The 25,292-nt window shown below is 38.2% G+C and overlaps 1 protein-coding gene across 1 annotated transcript in view; it reads right to left on the reverse strand.

Moving 5' to 3' along the window:
* Abca5 (ATP binding cassette subfamily A member 5) overlaps positions 1-25,292 on the reverse strand; it is a 65,205-nt gene that overhangs the window by 23,782 nt on the left and 16,131 nt on the right. Inside the window, exons 9-19 of the mRNA XM_051158965.1 lie at positions 24,019-24,187; positions 22,880-22,938; positions 19,947-20,057; positions 18,679-18,854; positions 18,003-18,122; positions 16,204-16,342; positions 14,335-14,425; positions 12,664-12,803; positions 11,341-11,460; positions 7,517-7,718; positions 1,987-2,156 (exon numbers count right to left, since the gene is read on the reverse strand). Of these exons, the coding sequence (XP_051014922.1) occupies positions 1,987-2,156; positions 7,517-7,718; positions 11,341-11,460; positions 12,664-12,803; positions 14,335-14,425; positions 16,204-16,342; positions 18,003-18,122; positions 18,679-18,854; positions 19,947-20,057; positions 22,880-22,938; positions 24,019-24,187 (1,497 nt within the window). The remainder of the gene's footprint in view (positions 1-1,986; positions 2,157-7,516; positions 7,719-11,340; positions 11,461-12,663; positions 12,804-14,334; positions 14,426-16,203; positions 16,343-18,002; positions 18,123-18,678; positions 18,855-19,946; positions 20,058-22,879; positions 22,939-24,018; positions 24,188-25,292) is intronic.

The raw sequence follows: 25,292 nt of genomic DNA on the forward strand, positions 1-25,292 counted from the left end.
AGATCACATTATAAATGGTTGTGAGGCATCATGTGGTTGCTGGGAATTGAATTCAAGACCTCTGGAAGAGCAGCCAGTGGTCTTAACTGCTGAGCCATCACTCCAGCCTCTGGTAATTTAATTGTGGCAAAGTATCAAACACAAAAAATCAGTTTGCTATCTACATCCCTTAAATGGCCCAGAACCAGAGACCTGACTCCACATAATGTTTAAAGGCTAAAACACATCATGTCTGATGAGCAGAGCAGCCCTGTTCCACCATCACAAAAGCCCGGAACCAAAGCAGAACAAATGTGTTTCACAGAGAATATCAAATCTCACAAAACCAAACACTGCACACAATGACAGGGTAGACTGAGTACCTATCCTGTATGACTTAGTAACAGGAAATGTTCTTCTAACCAAGGACCTTAACTGATCTCTTAACTTTACATAGTAGCTATGCACTCAGGAAAACAGTATATACTCGAGAAAACAGCTACACTACAAGTGCAGTAACCATGTGACTTACACACTCGGAAAAGTAAGAAAAATATCATATGTGTGTGAGATATATGTACATATTTGTTATATAACATAAATATGTGTGCAAACATTAGACACACACACACACACACACACACACACACACACACACACACACACACACGTATAGGCTTCATTTTGAACCAGCAATGAAAGTATGGATCCAAAAGCAAGAAACAATACTATGGAAAGAAATAAAAGAGACAAAGACTGAAAATACTAGAATTTCTACAGAGCAGTAAAACTTAAAAACAGAAAGATTTGAGATACAAATATAATTTTAGATACATATAAAAGTTCAAAAGTATGAGAGTTCACAAAAGTATTATATTTTAATTACATAAATTACATATTGAAAGTAAAGACAAGATTTCTAAATGAAAAACAAACTGTAAAATATTTTCTAATTAGAGAAGTTTTCCATGCTAAATGCATCTTTCCCAGAAAAGATTAAGGTTATGTGTTATACTTAGCATCATATTTTAATACTAATAACTTTAAAAGGAATATAGTTTCTGTAAGCTTTCAGACCACATGCTACTTATGTAAACAGGTGCTATAGGAAAGCTGATCATGAATAAACAAAATTCTTTACTGTTTTAATATTTTAAGAACTTAGAATCATAATTTAAAATTAGCTCAAGTCCATAAAATAAAGAAAAACTTTGTCAATCATATAGTAAGAATAAAAGTAGTAAATAAAAAAGTATCATTGCAAACTTGATATTCAGGTGTAGATTTTTTAGTTTTTTATGTGTTTTTATTTTTTACATATACATTTATATTATTACACATATATAAAATAAACAACATACAGCAAGAAGAACCACGAAACAATCAGGAATTAGATTAATGTTACATTCATAGTGTTTTGGCTATTTGTATTTAGCAACCTTGAAGAAAACATTTTCCTATCTTGGTGAGTTTAAAATTCTGAATGTAAAGCAATATCTATCATATCTCATCTCTATCAACTTAAAACATCTATCTAGACCTAAAAACAGCTTAGCCCCTAAACAACTAAGCTTAATTGTTAAACTAAACTATTTGGTCTTCACACTCATCAGAGTCTTGAGAAGGAATAAAATTAATTACCTGAGTAAACAGGAAGTATAGGTTAGCAGTTTCCAAATGGAAAAAAATGACAGAGACAGTTTGCTGCCTGAACAGTCACCCTAGTACTTATACATGCTCATTGAAATGCTAAAAATTCAAGAACTTAATAACTATAAACATCATAAATTAGAAAACCTTAAAAACTATCAATTACCTTTAAGCCAAAATGTTACTTCTAATATTATTCAGGATCAATAAGGCAAATATTTAATTTAGATTTTTACAATGCTGGATAATGCTTGCTTTATTTTTACAAATAAATCTAAAAGCCCAGTCTCTGAACTTTATCTACCCTAACCCCTATCCGCAACCAACACACATTCACAGACCTTCACATACTCTCACCAGTAGAATTTTGAAGCAGCAGGCTTGTCTTGTATTTATGAGGCATATCTCCAGGTCTAAGGAAATACAAGTCTGGAACGAGTTTGATGGGAACCACAGCATTTTTAAAAGAATGATGCACCAAAAACATAAAAATCTGAACTGCAAAAAAAATTAAAAGCAGAAGCAACCTGAAAGAAAAAAAAAAATACAGCTTACATACATTAACATACAAATCTATTAAATGTCTTCCTATATTAGTATAGATTCAATACTCAATTTCAAAACAAAAACAACAAAATAAGGAGAACAAAAAAGCAAAGAAAAAGGGCTGGAGAGATGGCTCAGAGGTTAAGAGCACTGGATGTTCTCCCAAAGGTCCCAAGTTCAATTCCCAGCAACCACATGGTGGCTCACAACCATCTATAATAAGATCTGGTGCCCTCTTCTGGCAGGCGGGCATAATGCAGGCAATACACTGCACACATAATAAAATAAATAAATAGTTAAAAAAAAGAAAAAGAAAATCTTGCTAAAAATCTATTACCATAAATGACTTGATAAATATATTGGAGAGAAAGCTAAATGGAATATCAATTTTAAAGATTAATAAATTGGAGGTAATGAGAAGAAAGGGTTATAAAAGTATATTCAGACTAGGTTTGATCTTAAATCATAGGACATATCAACACATTTGTTAAAGAATTAGGCATTGTCATAAACGCTTGTCTCTATATTCCTGAAGGGACGGTTTCTTGCTCAAAGTCTAGTCTAGACATTTACTTTTCATACATTGACAAAAATATTGAAGTACAGGGACGGAAATTAAAATACAGTAGAAAGTCTATACTTTACAGTTTTCATCCTTATCACAGTTTAACTACCTTAACTGCTACTGCTCCACTGAGATACTGACGATTTATATGATATAAAATGTGTATTATGCACATATACACATGCAGACATTACCGTATTTGATATAAAATGTGTATTATGCACATATGCACAGGCAGACATTACCGTATTTGATATAAAATGTGTATTATGCACATATACACGTGCTGACATTACCGTATTTGATATAAAATGTGTATCATGCACATATGCACGTGCAGACATTACCGTATTTGATATAAAATGTGTATTATGCACATATACACGTGCAGACATTACCGTATTTGATATAAAATGTGTATTATGCACATATGCACGTGCAGACATTACCGTATTTGATATAAAATGTGTATTATGCACATATGCACGTGCAGACATTACCGTATTTGATATAAAATGTGTATTATGCACATATACACGTGCAGACATTACCGTATTTGATATAAAATGTGTATTATGCACATATGCACGTGCAGACATTACCGTATTTGATATAAAATGTGTATTATGCACATATACACGTGCAGACATTACCGTATTTGATATAAAATGTGTATTATGCACATATGCACGTGCAGACATTACCGTATTTGATATAAAATGTGTATTATGCACATATACACGTGCAGACATTACCGTATTTGATATAAAATGTGTATTATGCACATATGCACGTGCAGACATTACCGTATTTGATATAAATGTGTATTATGCACATATACACGTGCAGACATTACCGTATTTGATATAAAATGTGTATTATGCACATATGCACGTGCTGACATTACCGTATTTGATATAAAATGTGTATTATGCACATATGCACGTGCAGACATTACCGTATTTGATATAAAATGTGTATTATGCACATATGCACGTGCTGACATTACCGTATTTGATATAAAATGTGTATTATGCACATATGCACGTGCAGACATTACCGTATTTGATATAAAATGTGTATTATGCACATATGCACGTGCAGACATTACCGTATTTGATATAAAATGTGTATTATGCACATATGCACGTGCAGACATTACCGTATTTGATATAAAATGTGTATTATGCACATATGCACGTGCAGACATTACCGTATTTGATATAAAATGTGTATTATGCACATATACACGTGCAGACATTACCGTATTTGATATAAAATGTGTATTATGCACATATACACGTGCAGACATTACCGTATTTGATATAAAATGTGTATTATGCACATATACACATGCTGACATTACCGTATTTGATATAAAATGTGTATTATGCACATATGCACGTGCAGACATTACCGTATTTGATATAAAATGTGTATTATGCACATATGCACGTGCTGACATTACCGTATTTGATATAAAATGTGTATTATGCACATATGCACGTGCTGACATTACCGTATTTGATATAAAATGTGTATTATGCACATATACACGTGCAGACATTACCGTATTTGATATAAAATGTGTATTATGCACATATACACATGCTGACATTACCGTATTTGATATAAAATGTGTATTATGCACATATGCACGTGCTGACATTACCGTATTTGATATAAAATGTGTATTATGCACATATGCACGTGCAGACATTACCGTATTTGATATAAAATGTGTATTATGCACATATGCACGTGCAGACATTACCGTATTTGATATAAAATGTGTATTATGCACATATGCACGTGCAGACATTACCGTATTTGATATAAAATGTGTATTATGCACATATGCACGTGCAGACATTACCGTATTTGATATAAAATGTGTATTATGCACATATGCACGTGCAGACATTACCGTATTTGATATAAAATGTGTATTATGCACATATACACGTGCAGACATTACCGTATTTGATATAAAATGTGTATTATGCACATATACACGTGCAGACATTACCGTATTTGATATAAAAATGTGTATTATGCACATATACACATGCTGACATTACCGTATTTGATATAAAATGTGTATTATGCACATATGCACGTGCAGACATTACCGTATTTGATATAAAATGTGTATTATGCACATATGCACGTGCAGACATTACCGTATTTGATATAAAATGTGTATTATGCACATATACACGTGCAGACATTACCGTATTTGATATAAAATGTGTATTATGCACATATACACATGCTGACATTACCGTATTTGATATAAAATGTGTATTATGCACATATACACGTGCAGACATTACCGTATTTGATATAAAATGTGTATTATGCACATATACACGTGCAGACATTACCGTATTTGATATAAAATGTGTATTATGCACATATACACGTGCAGACATTACCGTATTTGATATAAAATGTGTATTATGCACATATACACGTGCAGACATTACCGTATTTGATATAAAATGTGTATTATGCACATATGCACGTGCAGACATTACCGTATTTGATATAAATGTGTATTATGCACATATGCACGTGCAGACATTACCGTATTTGATATAAAATGTGTATTATGCACATATGCACGTGCAGACATTACCGTATTTGATATAAAATGTGTATTATGCACATATGCACGTGCAGACATTACCGTATTTGATATAAAATGTGTATTATGCACATATGCACGTGCAGACATTACCGTATTTGATATAAAATGTGTATTATGCACATATGCACGTGCAGACATTACCGTATTTGATATAAAATGTGTATTATGCACATATACACGTGCAGACATTACCGTATTTGATATAAAATGTGTATTATGCACATATACACGTGCTGACATTACCGTATTTGATATAAAATGTGTATTATGCACATATACACATGCTGACATTACCGTATTATAGTGTCATGAGTATCTAGCACTACAAAAGGACACTGTGCTATCAGGGAGACAGCTGCTTGTCCTATAAAGTAGCTACATGTCATATAATGTGGCTCAGTGCCTAGAGAACTTCAAACACCACAATTTAATAATTTATAATTTTCAGTTAGACCACGTGTATTTTTAAAGGCCATTCTTGCTGGGCACGGTAATGCATTCAAATAATCCAAATCCTTTGGTGGGGGGAGGGGTGAAGCAGGAGGATTGAGACCTTGGGGCCAGCTTGTGTTAGAAACCCTATCTCAAAAAATAAATCAATAAAGGTGCATTTAAATCAAAATCTGTAAGATGCTTTAAGAAAGGAAAAAATCATGACTGAAGACTATATGGAAACAACAAGTTAATGATAAAGTTTTACACTACAAAACCAGGAAAAAATGTTTCCATGCTGTTCTTACATATTATTCTTTAAGAGAATATCAGAAGCAATAGTTCCTAGTATATTTGACCATGTATTTGTTGTTTTAAACTGAATACAAATTTTAAACAAATTTGTGAGGTGCCCCCACAAAGTTACATATTGAAGCCCTAATCCTTACTCTGATGATATCTGAAGACAAGCATCCTGGAAAGCAATCCAAAGCAGACACGGCCTTATGACGGGTGAGCACCCTTAGAAAAGCAGCACCAGCAAGTGCACGCTAGTGTGCTGCTCTACGTGCTCTTTCCAAAGACAAAAGGAAGCCAATACCAAATGCAACGAGATGGCAGCTTCCTTCACGGAAAGAAGAGAGCCTTTACCATGCCAATACCTGGGTGGCCAGCTTCCAACCTCCAAAGATACCCAGTTCAAAATATTTTATTACAGCAATCTGAATTAAGTTGCTGTTATTTTCCAGAGAATGTTTTTATCAAAATGATCTTCAACTAAATTAACATGATGACTTAAATAAATATTCTTTCAGAACTGATATAAAAACAAATCAGATACTTCATTAGCATGTGTTTGATTCTAAATAAACTGGATCAAAACCTCAAATAACTCCAGAATATTTCAGACATGTTCTTATTATTAAATTGTATTTCTACAATCATTTTAACTCTAACAAGATGGACATATGGTACATGAAATCAGGAAATGTTATTTTCCATAAGTCATTCTTAGACTGGGGAGAAAATGTATTAACTGAGAAAGAATAAAATTACATAGAGAATTTTTTAAACCATAGGCCTTCTAACTATATAGTATAGACATTCTTTATGTTTTTTTTCAGCTTTTTTCATCAAGTTAAATAGGGCTAAAATTTAAGTTTCTTGCTATTTACTAAAAACAATTATTAAGAATAAATGGAAAATTATGAAAAGATATAAATACAAAATAAAAATTTAAATATGACATAAGCTCAAAAATTAGATATTAGATAGTACTACTTGTGACTTCATCATTTTAAAGATGAGACAATATATGCCAGTTTAGAAAAAAGAGTGGACATGGTTGTACACATTTTTAATGCCAGCATTTAGAAGGCAGAGGCAGATAGATTTCTGTGAGGTGGAGGCCAGCCTACTCCACAGAGTGAGTTCCATACCAGCCAGTGCTATGCAGTGAGGCTGTCTTAAACAAACAAAGAAATAAATACATAAATAAATGAATAATACTAATAATAAAAAAGAAAAAGCACCATTAATATGTGATAAAATTACTATAGCCATGAAATTGTCATTTTAATCTTTCAGAACTACAAAGATGTGTATATGCCATGACTTAAAAGTTCAATGGCAAAGCCAATTTGCAACTTCGAAAGACAAGTTCTCAGGAGAAGACACGTAATTACACTTACACTGAGCGCACTGATTTGCTTTCCCGTTTCAGTGTGAGGAGATGAAACTTTGCTATTGTAGACACTTGCTGTTTCCAAAGGCTCATGGTGCTCACTAGAGACGCTTTGGTTTCAGAAAGAATAAGTAAACTCTGCTCCATTTCATCAAAAGATTTTGAATCCATTTCTTCTTCCAGTGGCTGCTGTGTAAATACACTATAATCTATTTACCAATAAAAGTAAACAATAAACCCATTTTGGAATATGTTTGGAATAGAAAGATTAAAAATGAAGACATGACACCCTTGCAGAGCATATCTGGAAGTGATTCAGAACAAAAATGGAACTCTCACACACTTTGGCATCACCAACTACAGTTGAGCATGTGCTAAGCCCAAGTCCTAAGATCTCAGCTCACATTTCCACCTTACACTTCCTAGCTCCAGATTCGCACTTTGCCATACCACCCAAGATGCTTTTGGCAAGGCCACTACTGTCTTCTTCACGCCCAAGCCCCTCACCATATTGTTTCCAAACTGTTTTCTTTCCTCATTTTACTCTGCCTAATATTACATAAAGTGTCCACTTTCACTTGCCCAAAGACAGCTTTTTCTAAATTTTGCCTCTCTGTTCCCTGTCAGGGTGTTCCCTTTACATGTAGCTGTCCCTCTATCCTGTTCCCTGTCAAGGGTGTTCCCTTTACATGTAGCTGTCCTCCTATCCTGTTCCCCGTCAGGGTGTTCCCTTTACATGTAGCTGTCCCCCTGTCCTGTTCCCCATCAGGGTGTTCCCTTTACATGTAGCTGTCCCCCTGTCCTGTTCCCCATCAGGGTGTTCCCTTTACATGTAGCTGTCCCCCTGTGCTGTTCCCCATCAGGGTGTTCCCTTTACATGTAGCTGTCCCCCTATCCTGTTCCCCGTCAGGGTGTTCCCTTTACATGTAGCTGTCCCCCTATCCTGTTCCCCATCAGGGTGTTCCCTTTACATGTAGCTGTCCCCCTGTCCTGTTCCCCATCAGGGTGTTCCCTTTACATGTAGCTGTCCCCCTGTCCTGTTCCCCATCAGGGTGTTCCCTTTACATGTAGCTGTCCCTCTGTCCTGTTCCCCGTCAGGGTGTTCCCTTTACATGTAGCTGTCCCCCTGTCCTGTTCCCCGTCAGGGTGTTCCCTTTACATGTAGCTGTCCCCCTGTCCTGTTCTCCGTCAGGGTGTTCCCTTTACATGTAGCTCTCCCCCTGTCCTGTTCCCCAACAGGGTTGTTCCCTTTCATGTAGCTGTCCCCCTGTCTGTTCTTCTCAGGTGTTCCTTTAACATGGTGCTGTCCCTGTCCTGTTCCCCAACACGGTGTTCTATTTCCATTGTAGCGCTCCCTCTGTCCTGTTCCCCGTCAGGGTGTTCATTTATATGTCGCTGTCCCCTGTCCTGTTCCCTTGTCAGGGGTTCCTTAATTAGCTGTCCCCCGTCCTGTTTCCCATCAGAGTGTTCCCTTACATTGTAGCTGTCCCCCTGTCCTGTTTCCCCGTCAGGGTGTTCCCTTTCCATGTAGCTGTCCGCCTGTCCTGGTTCCCCCCTCAGGGTGTTCCCTTACATGTAGCTGGTCCCCTGGTCGTGTTCCCTGTCAGGTGTTCCCCTTTTACATGTAGCTGTTCCCTCTAATCCTGTTCTCCCGTCACAGGGTGTTCCCTTTACATGTAGCTGTCCCCTATATCCTGTTCTCCCGTCAGGTGTTCCCTTTACATGTAGCTGTCACCCTGTCCTGTTCCCGTCAAGGGTGTTTCCCTTTACATGTCAGCTGTCCCCCCTGTCCTGTTCCCACACAGGGTGTTCCCTTTACATGTAGCTGTCCCCTGTCCTGTTCCCCAACAGGGTGTTCCCTTTACATGTAGCTGTGCCCCTGTCCTGTTCCCCGTCAGGGTGTTCCCTTTACATGTAGCTGTCCCTATATCCTGTTCTCCATCAGGGTGTTCCCTTTACATGTAGCTGTCCCCCTGTCCTGTTCCCCATCAGGGTGTTCCCTTTACATGTAGCTGTCCCCCTGTCCTGTTCTCCATCAGGGTGTTCCCTTTCCATGTAGCTGTCCCCCAACAGGGTGTTCCCTTTCCATGTAGCTGTCCCCCTGTCCTGTTCCCCGTCAGGGTGTTCCCTTTACATGTAGCTGTCCCCCTGTCCTGTTCCCCGTCAGGGTGTTCCCTTTACATGTAGCTGTCCCCCTGTCCTGTTCCCCATCAGGGTGTTCCCTTTACATGTAGCTGTCCCCCTGTCCTGTTCCCCGTCAGGGTGTTCCCTTTACATGTAGCTGTCCCCCTGTCCTGTTCCCCATCAGGGTGTTCCCTTTACATGTAGCTGTCCCCCTGTCCTGTTCCCCGTCAGGGTGTTCCCTTTACATGTAGCTGTCTTCTGTCTTTCCCCTCAGAGTGTTCCCTTCCCTGTAGCTGTCCCCTGTCCTTTCCCTGTCAGGTGTTCCCTTTACATGTAGCTGTCCCCCTGCCTGTCCCCACTCAGCGGTCCCTTTACAATGTAGCGTCCCCCTGTCTGTTCCCGTCAGAGTGTTCCCTTTACATGTAGCTGGGCCTGTCCTGTCCCCTCAGGGTGTTCCCTTACATGTAGCTGTCCCCCTGTCCTGTTCCCCTCAGAGGTTCCCCTCCATGTTAGGCTGTCCCCCTCCTGTTCCCTGTCAGGTGTTCCCTTTACATTGCTGTCCCCCTGTACTGTTCCCGTCAGAGCTGTTCCCTTTACATGTAGCTGTCTGCCTGTCCGTTTCCCCGTCAAGGTGTTCCCTTTACATGTAGCTGTCCCCCTGTCCTGTTCCCCATCAGGGTGTTCCCTTTACATGTAGCTGTCCCCCTGTCCTGTTCTTACCTGTTTCCATACAGCAGCGTCTTTGTGACTTCCAACTCCTACCTCTAGCCCTCCCACCTTCACTTAGCTTCAGATACAGCCCAAATGGTGAAGGCAAAACTACCCTGTCTTCCTATAACCCTAGCCCTCCACTCTCAGGAAATAGCAATCCTACACGTAGCTCTCAAAGCAAAAAGCTTAGAACGTCTCTTGATCCATCATCACAGTCCTCAGCAAATCATTATTGCTGAGAATAACACAATGCAAATCCATTTTTCCAGATTTTATTGCCACCCTAATTCAAGCTAAAATTTACATACAAGTTTCCTGACGGATCTTCTGCTATTCTTTTAAACTAGAGTTATCATTCACTAATTAGAAACATTTTTTCAGGGCTCGACATGAAGCCCAGAATCTTGCAGATAGCAGACAAATGCTCTGTCATAGAGCTACCTCCCCAACCAAAGATGTGTTCACTAAAAACACAAATTAGGACTTAACAAGTTATTCCTTTGCTTTAAACCCTTTGACAAGGCACTCAAAAACTAAAGGAAGCTCTTCCCAGATGCTCAAAAGCAAACCATGATTCAGCCTTTAGGCTGCTCTCTGACATCAATGTATGTTACTTTCGCCATGGTTCCTGCCATGGTGACCTGCCTTTTTGGTCCTTCAAAGACATCTAATATCTCAATACCTGAGAAGTAGAAATTTTCTTTATCTGATATATTTTGTCTTAAGATTGTTTACATGCCTGGATTTTTCCAGTAATTCAAATCTCAATTCAAACATCTTCTCAATGAAGTCCTCCCCGACTATAAAACCTTCCAAGAATATCATCTCATTTCCTTCATCATTTCTATCAGTATTAACAAATGCTTCAGTTACTTATTTACTTCTGCCCTTGGGTCCACAAAACAACGCAAACTTCGTATGCTTACATAATTCACATGCTTATGTAATTATTTGTAGTGCTAGTTCACTGGCTGATGTTTTTAGTTCTGTTTTTACCTGCTTGGTCAATTTCTGCTTCAACTTCTAGCTTTAAGAATACATCTTCCAATGTTGTCATGGAAACACCGTAAGAAATAACACCCAGGTTTGAATGAATGTCTAGAGCAGAAAACAAGCCTAAAGAAAAGGAAGGGGGGAGGTTAAATAGTGTAGTGCTCACATAAAATAGTAAAGAGTGATGGAGAGATAATTTATCAATTAAAATCACGTAGGCTCTTGCAGAGGACCCCAAGTTCAGTTCCCTGCATCCATGTTGGGGTGGCTCACTATTGCCTCTAACTCCAGCTCCTAGGAATCTGTGCTAAGAAGCCTCCACAGGTACCTGTATTCACATGCAAGTACCCCCCTAACACACACACACATACACACACACACAAATAAACACACACACACAATCTAAAATAAAATCAATATAAACTGACCTACAATACAATTCAAAAATAATATAAATTAGCCTAAAATACCATTCAAAAATGGATATGAGCCAGGCATAGTTGTTCATGTCTGTGATTTCAGCACTCTAGAGGCAGAGGCAGAACTGCCATGAAATTAAGGCTAGCCAACATTACATGGTGAATTCCAAGCCAGCCTGGACTATACTGTAAGAGCCTATCTCAAAAAAAGAAAGAGAGAAAGAAAGAAAGAAAGGAAGGAAGGAAGGAAGGAAGAAAGAAAGAAAGAAAGAAAGAGTAAAAGAAAAAAGATAGAAAAAATTAAAATTAATAAATATTTTATAGCACTTAAATAAAGTTAGTTCTAAATTAAAATAAGTACTTTGTAATTTATTCTGAAATTAGGAATTATTTGAAAACACATACAGAGCCTCCCTGTATACATATACACTAAAACAAACAACAACCGAAAAAAAATTTGCATATGCAAACACCTTGTTCTCATGACACCTACCAACAATTCTGCCTTTTTGTAGCAGGGCTCCCACTGTAGAACTGGCTGGGCTGGCTTGGAACTTGCTATAGAGACTAGACTAACCACTTACCTATAGCCATCCTCTGGCTGCCTCTGCCTCTCAATTGCTATGATTACAGACAGGCACCATCAGACCCACCCTAATTCTCTTTATTTGCATTAGACATTTGAATTAGCAAAGCATAGTTGCATATTTTTGTAAAAAGACAAAAACAAAAATCATACACATTAGTATGCAGTATTTCAGGTTAAAAGATAAATTGAAGCAGAAAAACTACAAGCTCTGGCCAGCTAAGACTATTACATAGAGAAATAATCAAAAAGGGCAATCAGAGAAAAGCCTGTTCCCAAAACAAACGCCCTATTCAACCAAGAAACTGGAAAAAGAAATACCTGAGAACTTGTCCATGTCCTTGAAAGGTAAGCTATACACAAGCTGCTGGTCGTTCTGCTGCAGCAAGGCAGCTGCAGGTATATGCTGCCTAACCAGTGAGGAAAGTGACTCTGTGGCACAGTATCTGTCTATGTACATGCTAGGGAAAGGCAAAAATCATAATTTTATGATTATTCAATAAATAGTCAAAAGTAAATTCTGAATTTTAAAAATCACATCACTAAACATGGTTAAGACACAATATAGCAAGCCTTAAGACTAGTAACAGCTGTCCCTGCCCCTCACTGGTTGCCGCACTCAGGAGAGCATGCCCTGTACCTTGTCTGGGTAACACAGTAGAGCTGACCTGGCGGTGGGGGTCCAGGCAAGCCAGCCCAAGGGCTTTAGTGTGGGAGAGTTGGCCCCACCATCTGTCTGTTACACAGTGACTTGATGAGGGAGAGATTGCTCCTCCCTTGGCCCTTGTCACCTATGGCAGGCAGGAGAGCTGGCCCTGAAGTCATCAAAGCGAGAAAGCTGGTCCTGCCCCTCACCTCTGCAACACTTGGGAGGGCAGGCCCTGCACCTCACTTGGGCAGCACAGTAGCTGACCCTGGATGTGGGGGTTGCAGGTGAGCAGGCCACCAAGAGAGTGTGGGAGAGCCAGCCCTGCTTCTTGTCTGCTGTGAGGAAGCATGGATGAAGGAGAAATCCCCTCTCCTCTGTTTTGCCCTTGCCATAGGTAGCTGTGGAGAGAGCTGACCCCTATGGGATCATGAGAGCAGGAGAGCGGTCCCTGCCCCTAGCCTGCTGCAGCACTCAGGAGAGCGGGCCCTGCCCCTAGCCTGCTGCAGCACTCAGGAGAGCGGGCTCTGCACTTTGCTTAGGCAGCACAATAGACCTGTTCTTGAACATTAAGGTTGCAGGTAAATTGGGCCCAAGGGCATAAATACAGGAGAGTCAGCCCTGCCTCTTGTCTGCTTGGCAATGGAACAGATGAGGAAGAGACACCCTCCTCCCCTACACCTCATCCCTACACATCTATGCCAGGCAGGAGAGCTGGCACCAGGATCATGAGAGTTGGAAAACTGGCTATATCCCTCACTGGCGGCAACACTTGGGAGAGTGTGCCCTGCACGTTGCCTGGGCAGCAGGGTAAAGATAGTCCTGGTTTGGGGGATCGCTGGTGAGCTAGCCCCAAAGTAGTGAAAGAAGGAAAGCCAATGAACTGACCAGCTCAGATACCTCTCAGGCCTAGATCCAGGGCTTTGAGTTGTCCCACCCCAACACTGATGAACTGTTGAAGTACATGACAGGGCTGGTCCTCCAGATCCAAAATTATAGGATCTCCATATCTCAGGGCAACAGCAGGGTATCTGAGAGGAGTCCTGTATTCACCTGAGTAGCAGAAGCCAGAGGCCTCCTAGCAGACCAACAAGTCACTGCAATGTACATTTGCAAGCAAAGAAATGTGGACAAACAGGAACACTGTGGAACACACTGTGACACACTATAGCTTCCACGATGAGATTTTTTTTTCCCCTGAATGCGGGGCGCAGGGCAGATGCAAGGGTGGAGGCAGGTATGAGGGGAGAGGGAAGGGGATGAGCATGATTTGAAATTCACAAAGAAGGTAACAGTACACCAAGCAGACACACAAACAGAATAAAGTCACGGAAGAACAGTGTTACCTCAGGCGGTAGCCTATTCCCCATTTACTCTTTAGGAAAATTGAAGAACCAACACATTTCAGCATTCCTTGTGATATGACAGCTTTCCTATCTACAAAGTAGAATTCACATTTTAATTTCTAAGTTTATAATAGCATACATCCAAGTATTATATCAGTAATCATCACAGTACTTTATGAGGAGGACACTAGAGTACCCATCACCCATTTTTTCAGGTGAGAATTTTGAGGGAAAACAAATATACCTTGTTTAGACATGTTTCATACATCTACTAACATGGCAAAGGCAGGAACTCTACTCAGGCAGCCTGGCTCCAGAGTACATACAGCGCTTCCTAAAGGAACTGATAATATCGTTTATGATTCCTTTATAACCAATGTACAAAAAGGAAAACATAATTACAAAAATAAAAATGTTGGTTCATTGAATTCTTTTGATATAGATACTGTTGAGGAGGTAAAGTGGCTTTCCATTAATCATACTTCACAGTCAGCTGGAAGAAGAAGCTATACTATTTCAAACACTCAGGCTTTTGTCCTACGTGTTAAAAGCCAATTCTAACATATATTATATATAATACATGTTATATATAGTCACATATGCATGCACATACACAAACCTGCACAGAAAGTGGCTAGCAGGCCAGTAAAAGCTATGTTAGAATGACTTGCTTACAAAGGCGGCCCTTGACTAGCACCTGAGAATCTGGATGTGGGAAGGCTCTGTTAATGTCAAAACAGACAAGGCAAACTCACTGTCCACACTCTGCGCACAAAAACACAGGGTGAATGCTGAATGCTTGCTTTCCTGTGAGGAGCCTGGAGTTGCGCTGTGTCAGGAAGAGTAATGCTGTGACCACACCCACAGGGATCATGGACACTAACAACTAGAAGACAATATTCCATACATAAGGTTACAAGTAAATCATGGAGAAATTAAGGGCCTTTGGGAAGCTAGTGCCTGGCTTCCTCCACACTTTGCCTCATGTAGTTTAGCCTGCTGCTAATTTTGCCTCATAGATATAATTGCTATAATAAATTAGATAACATGAAACATCTTATATGAATTCTTTTGAGAAATCACTGAAACAGGATGCTCTGGGAAACACTGAACACAGAAAGATATAATTTTTAAAAAGCTTTTTGTTTAAGGGGATAACAATCGGGAGGCAATCCAAATAAATTAAAATAAAGCTTTTTGTTTAAAATGTACACCATTAAATGTTGGAGTTTGGTCTGATGTGTTTTGATGCTAATTACTACTTGTTGTCTCTGTGCTGCATGTTGTACCTTGCCTAAGGGTCTAACCTGTTTGACCAATAAAAGTCCATCACACCTGGGCAGGGACAAATGGGATGGGTGTGGCTAAGGTTCCCAGGCTTTGGGAGACAGAGAGAATCTTGGGAGGATGAGAGACCAGAGGAGACCAGGAAGAAAGCCAATCCATGGGTTAAATGAAGAAGCACATGACCAGCATGGATGGCGATTTGGCCCAGATGATGATAATTAACAAGTATTTGGGATTATAAATGCGTGGTGGCTGGATAGAAATTATAAGAAACAGATGGTATGGGATACCTGCCCTAATATGAGATGTAGTTTAGGGGATTAATATCTGCCCTCCCCCAGGTTAACTAAGGCTATTTTAAAAATATAACAGGTGTCTGTGTCTTGACTGATTGCCAGTGGGTTATAGAATACCGCTGTAATAATAATTATAGGCCTGATAATAAACATTATTAGGCCATACTGATAAAATAACCACAACAATTAAATAATTCTTCATTTGTTCCTCAGGATTCATCATTTCCAAGTTTATCTCCCTCCAGGCTGGTGACCTTATCTTTTAAAAGTAGAGCAAAAATCTCACCAGCAAGAATGTCAGCTTCATCCATGAAATGAGTACTGAATACTGTCACTCTATTAGCTTTCCTGTATTTTAAAAGATTCCAAACAATGTGACGAGAGCACGGATCCATTCCTGCTGTTGGTTCATCTAGCAGTAGTATCTGCATGAACAAGGAGTAGAAAAAAAGCAAAAAAATAAAAATTTAAATTTATGTGGACGCTGGAAAATCTACTTCAAGTTAGTATATTCACCTAAAAACCTGGTTTTCAATCTTATTTAAAGTCTGTATAAATGTTTAAAATTGTGAATGAATCTTTTCCTTGGGTACTTATATATAAGACACTGGTATGACAACCAGATAAACAAAATGGCAAAATATTATGTATATTGCTATATATAATTCAATATGCACATAGAGCAACTAATTTTTAGATAAGGGTGTTCCGTATCACTACACAGGAAGCATTCTTGGGGGGAGGGGCACTTTTTATTAAAACAGACAACAAAGAACTCATGATCTTCCTGACTCAGCGTCTTGAGTGCTGGATTATGGGCATGTGCTGCCTTATTTGGCTTCAAGCTGTTTTTAATTTAAGAAACATGACAGTAGGTACTAGCAAAGAGTCCAGTTAATAAAAGTCAGAATCCATCCTGACCCCATGCTACAGAAGTAGGAACACAGCAAGGCCATGGCCTCCACAAGCCCCGTGCTGCACATACACACATGAACTTTCTAACAGTGTGCAAGGTGAAGTTGATTCTCTGTTTCTATAGGACAGAGAACAGAAAAAAAAAAAAAAAATCACATGTAAAATCAGTGCATGGGATAGTGACTAACTCAATCATCCTTTTAATTCTTGTCTTGTTTTAACTTTTTAAAAACTTTATTATTTTATGCCTATGAGTATTTTGCATATATGTATGTCTGTGCACTGCATGCATGCCTGGTGCCGCAGAGGCCACAAAAACTGTGTCAGATCCCCCTGGAACTCGGGTTTGTCGGGATTATGCTCTTGTGCACTGTGGAAAGGTTGTCTCTGTACTATTCAAATGCTGATTTCTGTACCAGCACAGAGCTGAATACAGGTCACACTTAGGTATTGTTATTTTTTTTTTAAGATTTATTTATTATTATACATACAGTGTTCTGCCTGCGTGTACACCTGCAGGCCAGAGGAGGACACCAGATCACATTATAGATGGTTGTGAGCCACCATGTGGTTGCTGGGAATTGAACTCAGGACCTCTGGAAGAGCAGGCAGCGCTCTTAACCACTGAGCCATCTCTCCAGCCCCCGGTATTGTTATTTTTATGAAGCATCACCCGTGTCAGTATTTTGTAAACATTTTCCCCATCACCTTCTGACTGATTTAATAAAGAGCTGAACTACCAATAGCAGGCCGGAGAGGACAGGCAGGATGGATTGTATAAGAGAGAGGTAACAGCCACGTGGCAGGATGTAGATTAGTATAAACGGGCTAACTAAAGTTGTAAGAGCTAATTGGGAACAAGCCTAACTTAGGCCAAGCTTTCATATTAATAAGAAAGTCTTTGTGCCATTACTTGGGCAGCTGGCCAGCTGAGAGATAGTCGGAAGACAACTGGTGCCCCATGGTGATAACTGGAGCCCAGTGTGAGGAAACAGGAGTTAGAAACAGCTGTAAGCCGCTGGGCAGGCACTGGGGACTGAACACAGGTCCCTTAGAAGAGCAGCCAGCCAGTGCTCCTAACTACTGAGCTACATCTCTAGCCCCATAACCTTCTTTTTTATCTAATAAAATTTAAAATTATCTCATCAATGAAATTAACATTGTATTTACCTTTGGGTTCCCAAGAACTGCAATTCCTAAAGATAACTTTCTTTTTTGGCCTCCACTTAATTTTTTTGCTTGATTATCCTTGATAGCTTGCATATCCAAGTCCAGTAAAACCTTTTGCACCTGTAAAAGTAAAGTGTGAACAATAGCATTTTAACAACCATATCATTTTCATAGTCATCAAAATTAGTTTTTACACATTTTAAGTTTTGAAGTACTATTTTAGGCATCATTTAAGCAGTTTTAAAATTACTTTTAAAATGTTAAGTTAGGATGTGCTTAATTTTCACAAATATTATATATAATTTTGAAAATGATAAGTAACAAAGTTCTTGGGGGAAAGTCTGTTTCAATTTTGTGCTTTTCTGGAAAATGGGGAAGGAAAAGCGATGAGAATAAAGGTTCTGTGTGTACTGAGGAAAGGCAGAGTGACCTGCAGAGGAAGAGGGGTATGGGCAGAGCAAATGAAAGGAAGGGAGAAAAAGTAAGTGCCCTCCTGATGCAAACTATTCACGTATGTTAATGTATATACTCCAAATCCATGTATTTCTTCCTATTTTCTGTTTACTGGCCTATAGAGGTTTTGTTTAGATTTTCAAGCACATTTATTGTACAATTATTGCAAAGTATATTATAAGTTATAGGAAATGCAATGATGGCTTAGATATGAATAACATACTTCTTGAATTATATTGTTAGCTGGTATTCCTTTGATTGAAGCCAAAATTGATAAATTTTCTTCTACTGTCAAAACATCAAAGTTTATATCTAACTGTGGACAAATGCCAATCATTTTTCTTGCTTCAAACATTTCATCTATTTCAGAGACTCTGTGTCCGTATATAGAAGCAAACCCTAAAAGCAAAACATTTAAATTTACATTAAAGACATCGAGGGTTAAAGGCATGTTTTAATGTACCTAATAACTTATTCATTTTGTTATAATGCATTAGCAAAGCTGTAGTTAATACAAATTTGGAAGATAAAATATATCCTCATTTCGATAGAATTGGTGGTGTGTTTTCAATTACATTTCAAACTTGTTTTCCTTCATCTCCAAGACATTACATAGTGGAAAGAGCAGCAAACTACAAGCAAACATGAAACACTTCCATAAGCACAGTGACAAGTCCCTTCACCTCCAGACAGCATGAGACAATGAGTAAAGACCTACAAGCTGCATATGAGCTGGTTGTGTGGTCTTGAACGTACTAATATCTTGAATTCTGGCTTTCTTATCTCAACTGAATGATAATTTGCTCCACTTCAGAACTGTTAAGTCAATGTAATAATGCATTGAGAGCTCTGATAAAAGTCGTGTCGAAAGTGTAAGATATTATGACTGATATCAGAGACCATCACAAGAAAAAAAAAAAAAAAACAAGAACAAATCGCACTAATTTTCAAAGTTAAGTCTCATTTACAAAGGTGAAAGGCATATTCAACACAATATGGCCCCTTTATGATAAAATTTATTTCACTGACACTATTCAGTAATTGAAGAAACATGGGGTTTCCACATAGAGTTTATATCTATAATATAATCCCAGATCAAGATTATACCTTTGAGGTACTGCTCTTAAAGTTTTAGTTTAGTAAGTTATTGGTTTATTCTTCCATGCAAATAAGGAATAAAGATATGTACACATATAACTATATGATGGAAATAGGTATATAGTATAAATGAAAAGAAAGTAAATTAAAATAAAGTTTAAAAGTTTTATCTTTTACTTTATTAAATATCATGGAACCAATTTTTTACTTTAAAAAATAAGTATATATAGTAAAGAAAAAACCCCTCTTCATAGACAAATAGCTATTCCCAATCAGACATAAGTCACCTAGTACACATGTAAAGAGGACAAATAACTGCTGCACACTGTAACTCCTTAGTTAATAACATGAGAAAAATAAGAGAATTCTTTTCCTACGAGAGACAATTCTTACCATCAGAAGGTGGGCACAGCCCACAAAGGATATTCATTAGTGTGCTTTTTCCTGTTCCACTGTGGCCCAGTAACGCAGTAATTTGGCCTTCATATATGTCAAACGACAAATCTAGTTCAGAGAAAAAAGAAGGCTCAAATGTGGCTTTTATTTCTGTTCTGGTATCTAAGACAATTCATAATTCCAAGTGATCTTAAGTAAGACAAATTTTAATACATAAAGTCACCAACACAGTTTACGCAGGTTAGTCTGCACATAGTCACAGGTATGAATAGCAGGAAAGTAAACAGCCTGTTACTGATTTGTTCTCTAAGATTTAAGGTATACACAAGACTCTGAAGGTTTTCTGTGTACTGACTTTTAAGAATTGTCAAAGAAATTAATACAAAAATATATCTCACAAAGTTATCTGAAGATACGTGAAAGAAAGTGGAAACAACAAGAACAAAACAAGGAATTGACACCAAACGCACAAGATAAAGTGGAAACAACAAGAACAAAACAAGGAATTGACACCAAACGCACAAGAGGGCTAAGAGAATATTTAAAGGTTCAATTGTAAATGTTTTTATTTTCAGTCTATGTGTTTTGCCTGCGTATGTGTCAGATCGCTTGCAACTGTAGTTACAAAGAACTGTGAACTTGACATATGGGTGCTGAGAATTGAACTCAGGTCCTTTGGAAACAAAGACAGTGCTCTTAACTACTAAGTCATATCTCCAGCCCCTAATGGTTCAATGTAATGATTATCATAACTATATAAATATATAAGCAATTGAAGGGGGACAGAGATGAGCATCTAAGTTGATAAAGCAGGAATGAACTAGTCCAGAAACTTCCCTGAAACTGCAAGACAGCTCCTGGAAGGAAGACTCGCTGTCCACTTCACCATACAAGGCTGGCTGACTCATTAGAACTTCCATAATCTGAAGAGGTTAAAATGTTGCAGGCCTGGAGCCCAATCACAATTTATCTCTGTAATAGCCACTCCTTTCCCACCTGTTACTGACCTAGCATCCATGCGACTGACAGGTAAATCTTTTGACATGTAATAGACACCTAGCTCCCACCAAAAAATACCAAAGAATCATCAGGCAGCACCCAAGGCCTACAGCAGCTGCCACCCGGCTTTGTATTTGAAAAGTTCCTTCATTGTTGAGTTCCTGAGTTTTGTTACTACACTGGAACCTGGAACCAGGGGTAACCTAAACCTGAGTTCCTGGGTCACAGTCACTCATATTTGCTCCAAAATAAACTCTCCTAGTCCTCTGAGTAAGAGCTGTGTTTCTGCATCCACAGCTGAAACCTGAAAGAGAAGGGGGAAGAAACGCTCATATCCCAAGTCAGTAACGCAGGTTACTAATGGAAACGAGCTTGCGGTTGTGAGGCACTGGTGTGCCAGAGAAAGGGATCATGACTTCAAGACCACTCTAGGCTATAAGACAGACCTTGTTTCTTAAACAAACAACACTGTAGGATCTTAAAGGTACAATGTAGGAAATGAAAATTCAGTAAGAAACTTCTAACAAGACTATGAATATAATTACCTCAGAGGAGCTCAAGTAAAAATCTGTGTACACAAACCTATGCCAACTAAAATTATACACCTCCTATGCACATCATGAGTTCTTTTCTTTTTTGTTTGTTTTGTTTTGCTTTACTGAGACAAGGATTCTCTGTGTAGCCTTGGCTGTCCTGGACTCGCTTTGTAGACCAGGCTGGCCTCAAGCTCACAGAGATCCACCTGCCTCTGCCTCCCAAGGGCTGGGATTAAAGGCATGTGCCACCATGCCTAAATGAATGCTTTTTAATTTTCAATTATTTGGTGGTGGAACACAGACACACAATTGATTTTCTACGTTTACCTTGTACTATGTGACCTTTCTAAACACATTTTTAGTTTCATTATGCTTACTGCAGAGATGGATCATTTCATCTGCCAATAAGTTGGTCTCACTGTTCCCTTTACAACTTAGGTATCTTCTGTTTTTCTCTTGATTCTTGGCATCGGCAATAACTTCTGGTTGAGTAACTCACATTGGAGGCTATAGCTAACCTTTACTGTTAAGTAAAACAACTAAAGAATCATTTATTGTTAATGGCACTGAAGCCAGAAATGATACAACTCATATATTGGGTTATAATTTAAATTAAGAACTTGATTATGCTCATCAAAGCACATTGTGAAGAACCACAAGACATATTTCAAGTCGGAACAGGATATTTGAATGCCTTTATCTAGCAAAAGCCATGAGCCTAGAATATTACAAATGGAAAACTGTACATTCAAATGATAAGAAGCATTATGCATTGGGCCTATGTAAAATAAAAACTATATGAACACACCACTGTACCTACCAGAATACAGTCACCTGAATTAAAACTGTTAGTGTGTGATGTATTTTCCTGACCCTGGAAGATACTGACACATCGCTAAGTGTACCTCAATTCTTAGGACAATCATCAGAAAAAAAAAGAATCTTAAGTAATATGTGCACATGTACACAATAATAAAATATAAAAGAACAGAATATAAATTGGTTCATATTGTTGAGTATTTTTATGTCAACAGATACTACTTTTCTGACTTTATAACTTCTATGTTGTAAATTTTACTATCAATATTAGTCTCATGAAGTAACTATAATGGCAAGATGGAAAATCTTTTTTTTTTTTTTTAATTTTAGTTTTTTGAGACAGGGTTTCTCTGTATAGCCTTGGCTGTCCTAGACTTGCTTTGTAGACCAGGCTACCCTTAAACTCATAGTGATATGCCTGCCTCTACTGACCAAGTGCTGGGAGTAAAGGTGTGGGCCACCATGCCCGGCTAAGATGGAAAATCTTAACAGGTAAGGTTAAGCTTCACAATGATGCAGACTGGCTCCCTATGTGTAGTGTGATTCTATGGGCTAAATTCTGGGCAAGCTACTTACTTCTCAAAGCCTCCACATTTTCATTTTTCTTTCTATAGGCCTTCTGAATACCATTTATTCTGAAAAACACAGATTTATATTAAAAGTATATACAAAAACTTATAATTACGTGTGTTAATATGTATGAAATTTGTATCAAAGCTGTCTTTCTGGGGTTTTATTTTTTTGTTTTTTGTTTTTTGTTGGTGGTGGTTTGGTTTGGATTTTTGAGACAGGGTCTTTCTGTGTAGTCTTGGCTATCCTGGACTCATTTTTTTGTAGACCAGGCTGGCCTCGAACTCACAGAGATCTGCCTGCCTCTGCCTCCCTGAGAGCTGGGAATGCAGGCATGCGCCACCGAGCCCTGCTCTATCCAAGCTGTCTTAATTGTTTTAAGACATACCTTTTAAATTTTGATCTTGCTATGCATCTATAGAAATACAAGACACTTTCCACACTATTAAGACAGGGTTGTATACACGTAGTCAGGTAACTATTATTCAAATTTGGGGGCAGGGGGATGGATGGAAGAGAACTGAAGGGGTATTTTGAAATTGCATGTCAAAAACAGGAATAAATTTGCATACAAAAAATAGAAGAGGGAAGAAAGGGTGAAATAAATAATAAGAAAAATAATAGGCCAACTTCTTGCTAAAACAATGAACCAAACAAATAAAATTGACACTAAGGACACAATTACCTGCAGATGCTACAGAAGTGTACTCCTGCTCTCCATTTTATGCACCCATCACTCATTTCCAGGATAACACAACTTCTAAGAAATTTACATATTATCTTTTTTGTTTGTTTGTTTGTTTTTCAAGACAGGCTTTCTCTGAGTAGCCCTGGTTATCCTGGCCTCGCTTTGTAGACCAGGCTGGCCACGAATTTACAGAGATCTGCCTGCCTCTGCCTCCCTAAGTGCTGGGATTAAAGGAGTGTACTACCATGCCTGGCTACATAGTATTTTCTTCTTTCATTAATTAAAGGTTTTTTACATTAGTAAAGGGGATATGAACTAGATGTCATCTCATGTCGGCACTATCAAACTACCTACAATGTGAGTTTTCTTATCCTATAACTTTTATGGTAGTATAACAAAGGAATAAAATGTCACAATTCCCATCAACAGTTCTACCTATACTTAATATTATACATACCTTATAGCTTCTTTTCCTATAAATTCTGAAGAAACTGGCTCAACAATTTCATTCAGACTAATGTTCCCGTTAATATTGCCCTCTGATAACTCCTTATAATTTCTTTTGTTTTTTGACCAATACGATGGTTTTAGGAAGTACAGAGATGATCTCCTTAAGCCAAATTCGCCTAAAAAATTAAAATCTGAGTTATAAGAGATTATTTTTGAAAGCATGTTTAAATCATAGTAAATAACCTTTACTTAGCTTTAATTTTAAAACTAATACTAGATGGGCATGGTAACACACACCTTGAATCCTAGCACTTGGGAAGCAGAGGCAGGCAGAATTCTATGAGTTCAAGGCCAGCAGAAACTACACAGCAAGTTCCAGGCCAGCAAATGTTATAGAGTAAGACCTTGTCTCTAAGAAAATAAGTAAAAATTAACTCAATGAAGTCATACTAACTAGTAATTAACATATTAAACAAGCCTAGAATATAAAAAATAATTAACTACAACAATAACAACAAGAAAGAAAGAAAGGAAAGATAGATAGATAGAGACCTTTGGCAGGCAGTGGTGGTGCACACCTATAATCTCAGCACTTGGGAGGCAGAGGCAGGTGGATCTCTGTGAATCTGAGGCCAGCCTGGTCTATACTAAAGCCAGGGCTATACAGAGAAACTCTGTCCCAAAAACATAAAGAAAACCAAAGATGCCATTAACTTGGGGAGAGGGGGGAATGGGAAGAGTTGGAAGGAAAGTGAAAGGAGACAACATATAATTGTATTTTAGCAGCCAGGTGTGGTGGCGCACGCCTTTAATTCCAGTACTCAGGAGGCAGAGGCAGGCAGATCAATGTGAGTTCGAGGCCAGCCTGGTCTACAAAGTGTGTCTAGGACAGTCATGGCTGCCCAGAGAACCCCTGTCTTGGAAAAAAAAATTAAATTAAGCTTTAAAAAGATGAATAAAAGTGTTTGGAGTTACAAGGTTGCTTCAGAGCCTTGGATCTAAGAGGGTACAATAAATTAGTATTAGAAGATTAATATAATAAAGGATTGAGCTGTGAAGTTCAGCCAGGCTTTCAAAACAAACATCTCTTGTTACATAATCTCTTTATGTTCACCAGTAGCTAGTGAATATGCAATATAATATATATTGTTTATATATGCATATATATATATATATATATATATATATATGTTACTTAAGAGAACATTCAACTATCAATATGATGTAAAATACTCTGGCTAGGAGAAAAAAATTTAATTAATCCTATATGACCAAAATTAC

Source organism: Acomys russatus, chromosome 16, assembly GCF_903995435.1.
Source record: "Acomys russatus chromosome 16, mAcoRus1.1, whole genome shotgun sequence".
NCBI lineage: Eukaryota > Metazoa > Chordata > Mammalia > Rodentia > Muridae > Acomys > Acomys russatus.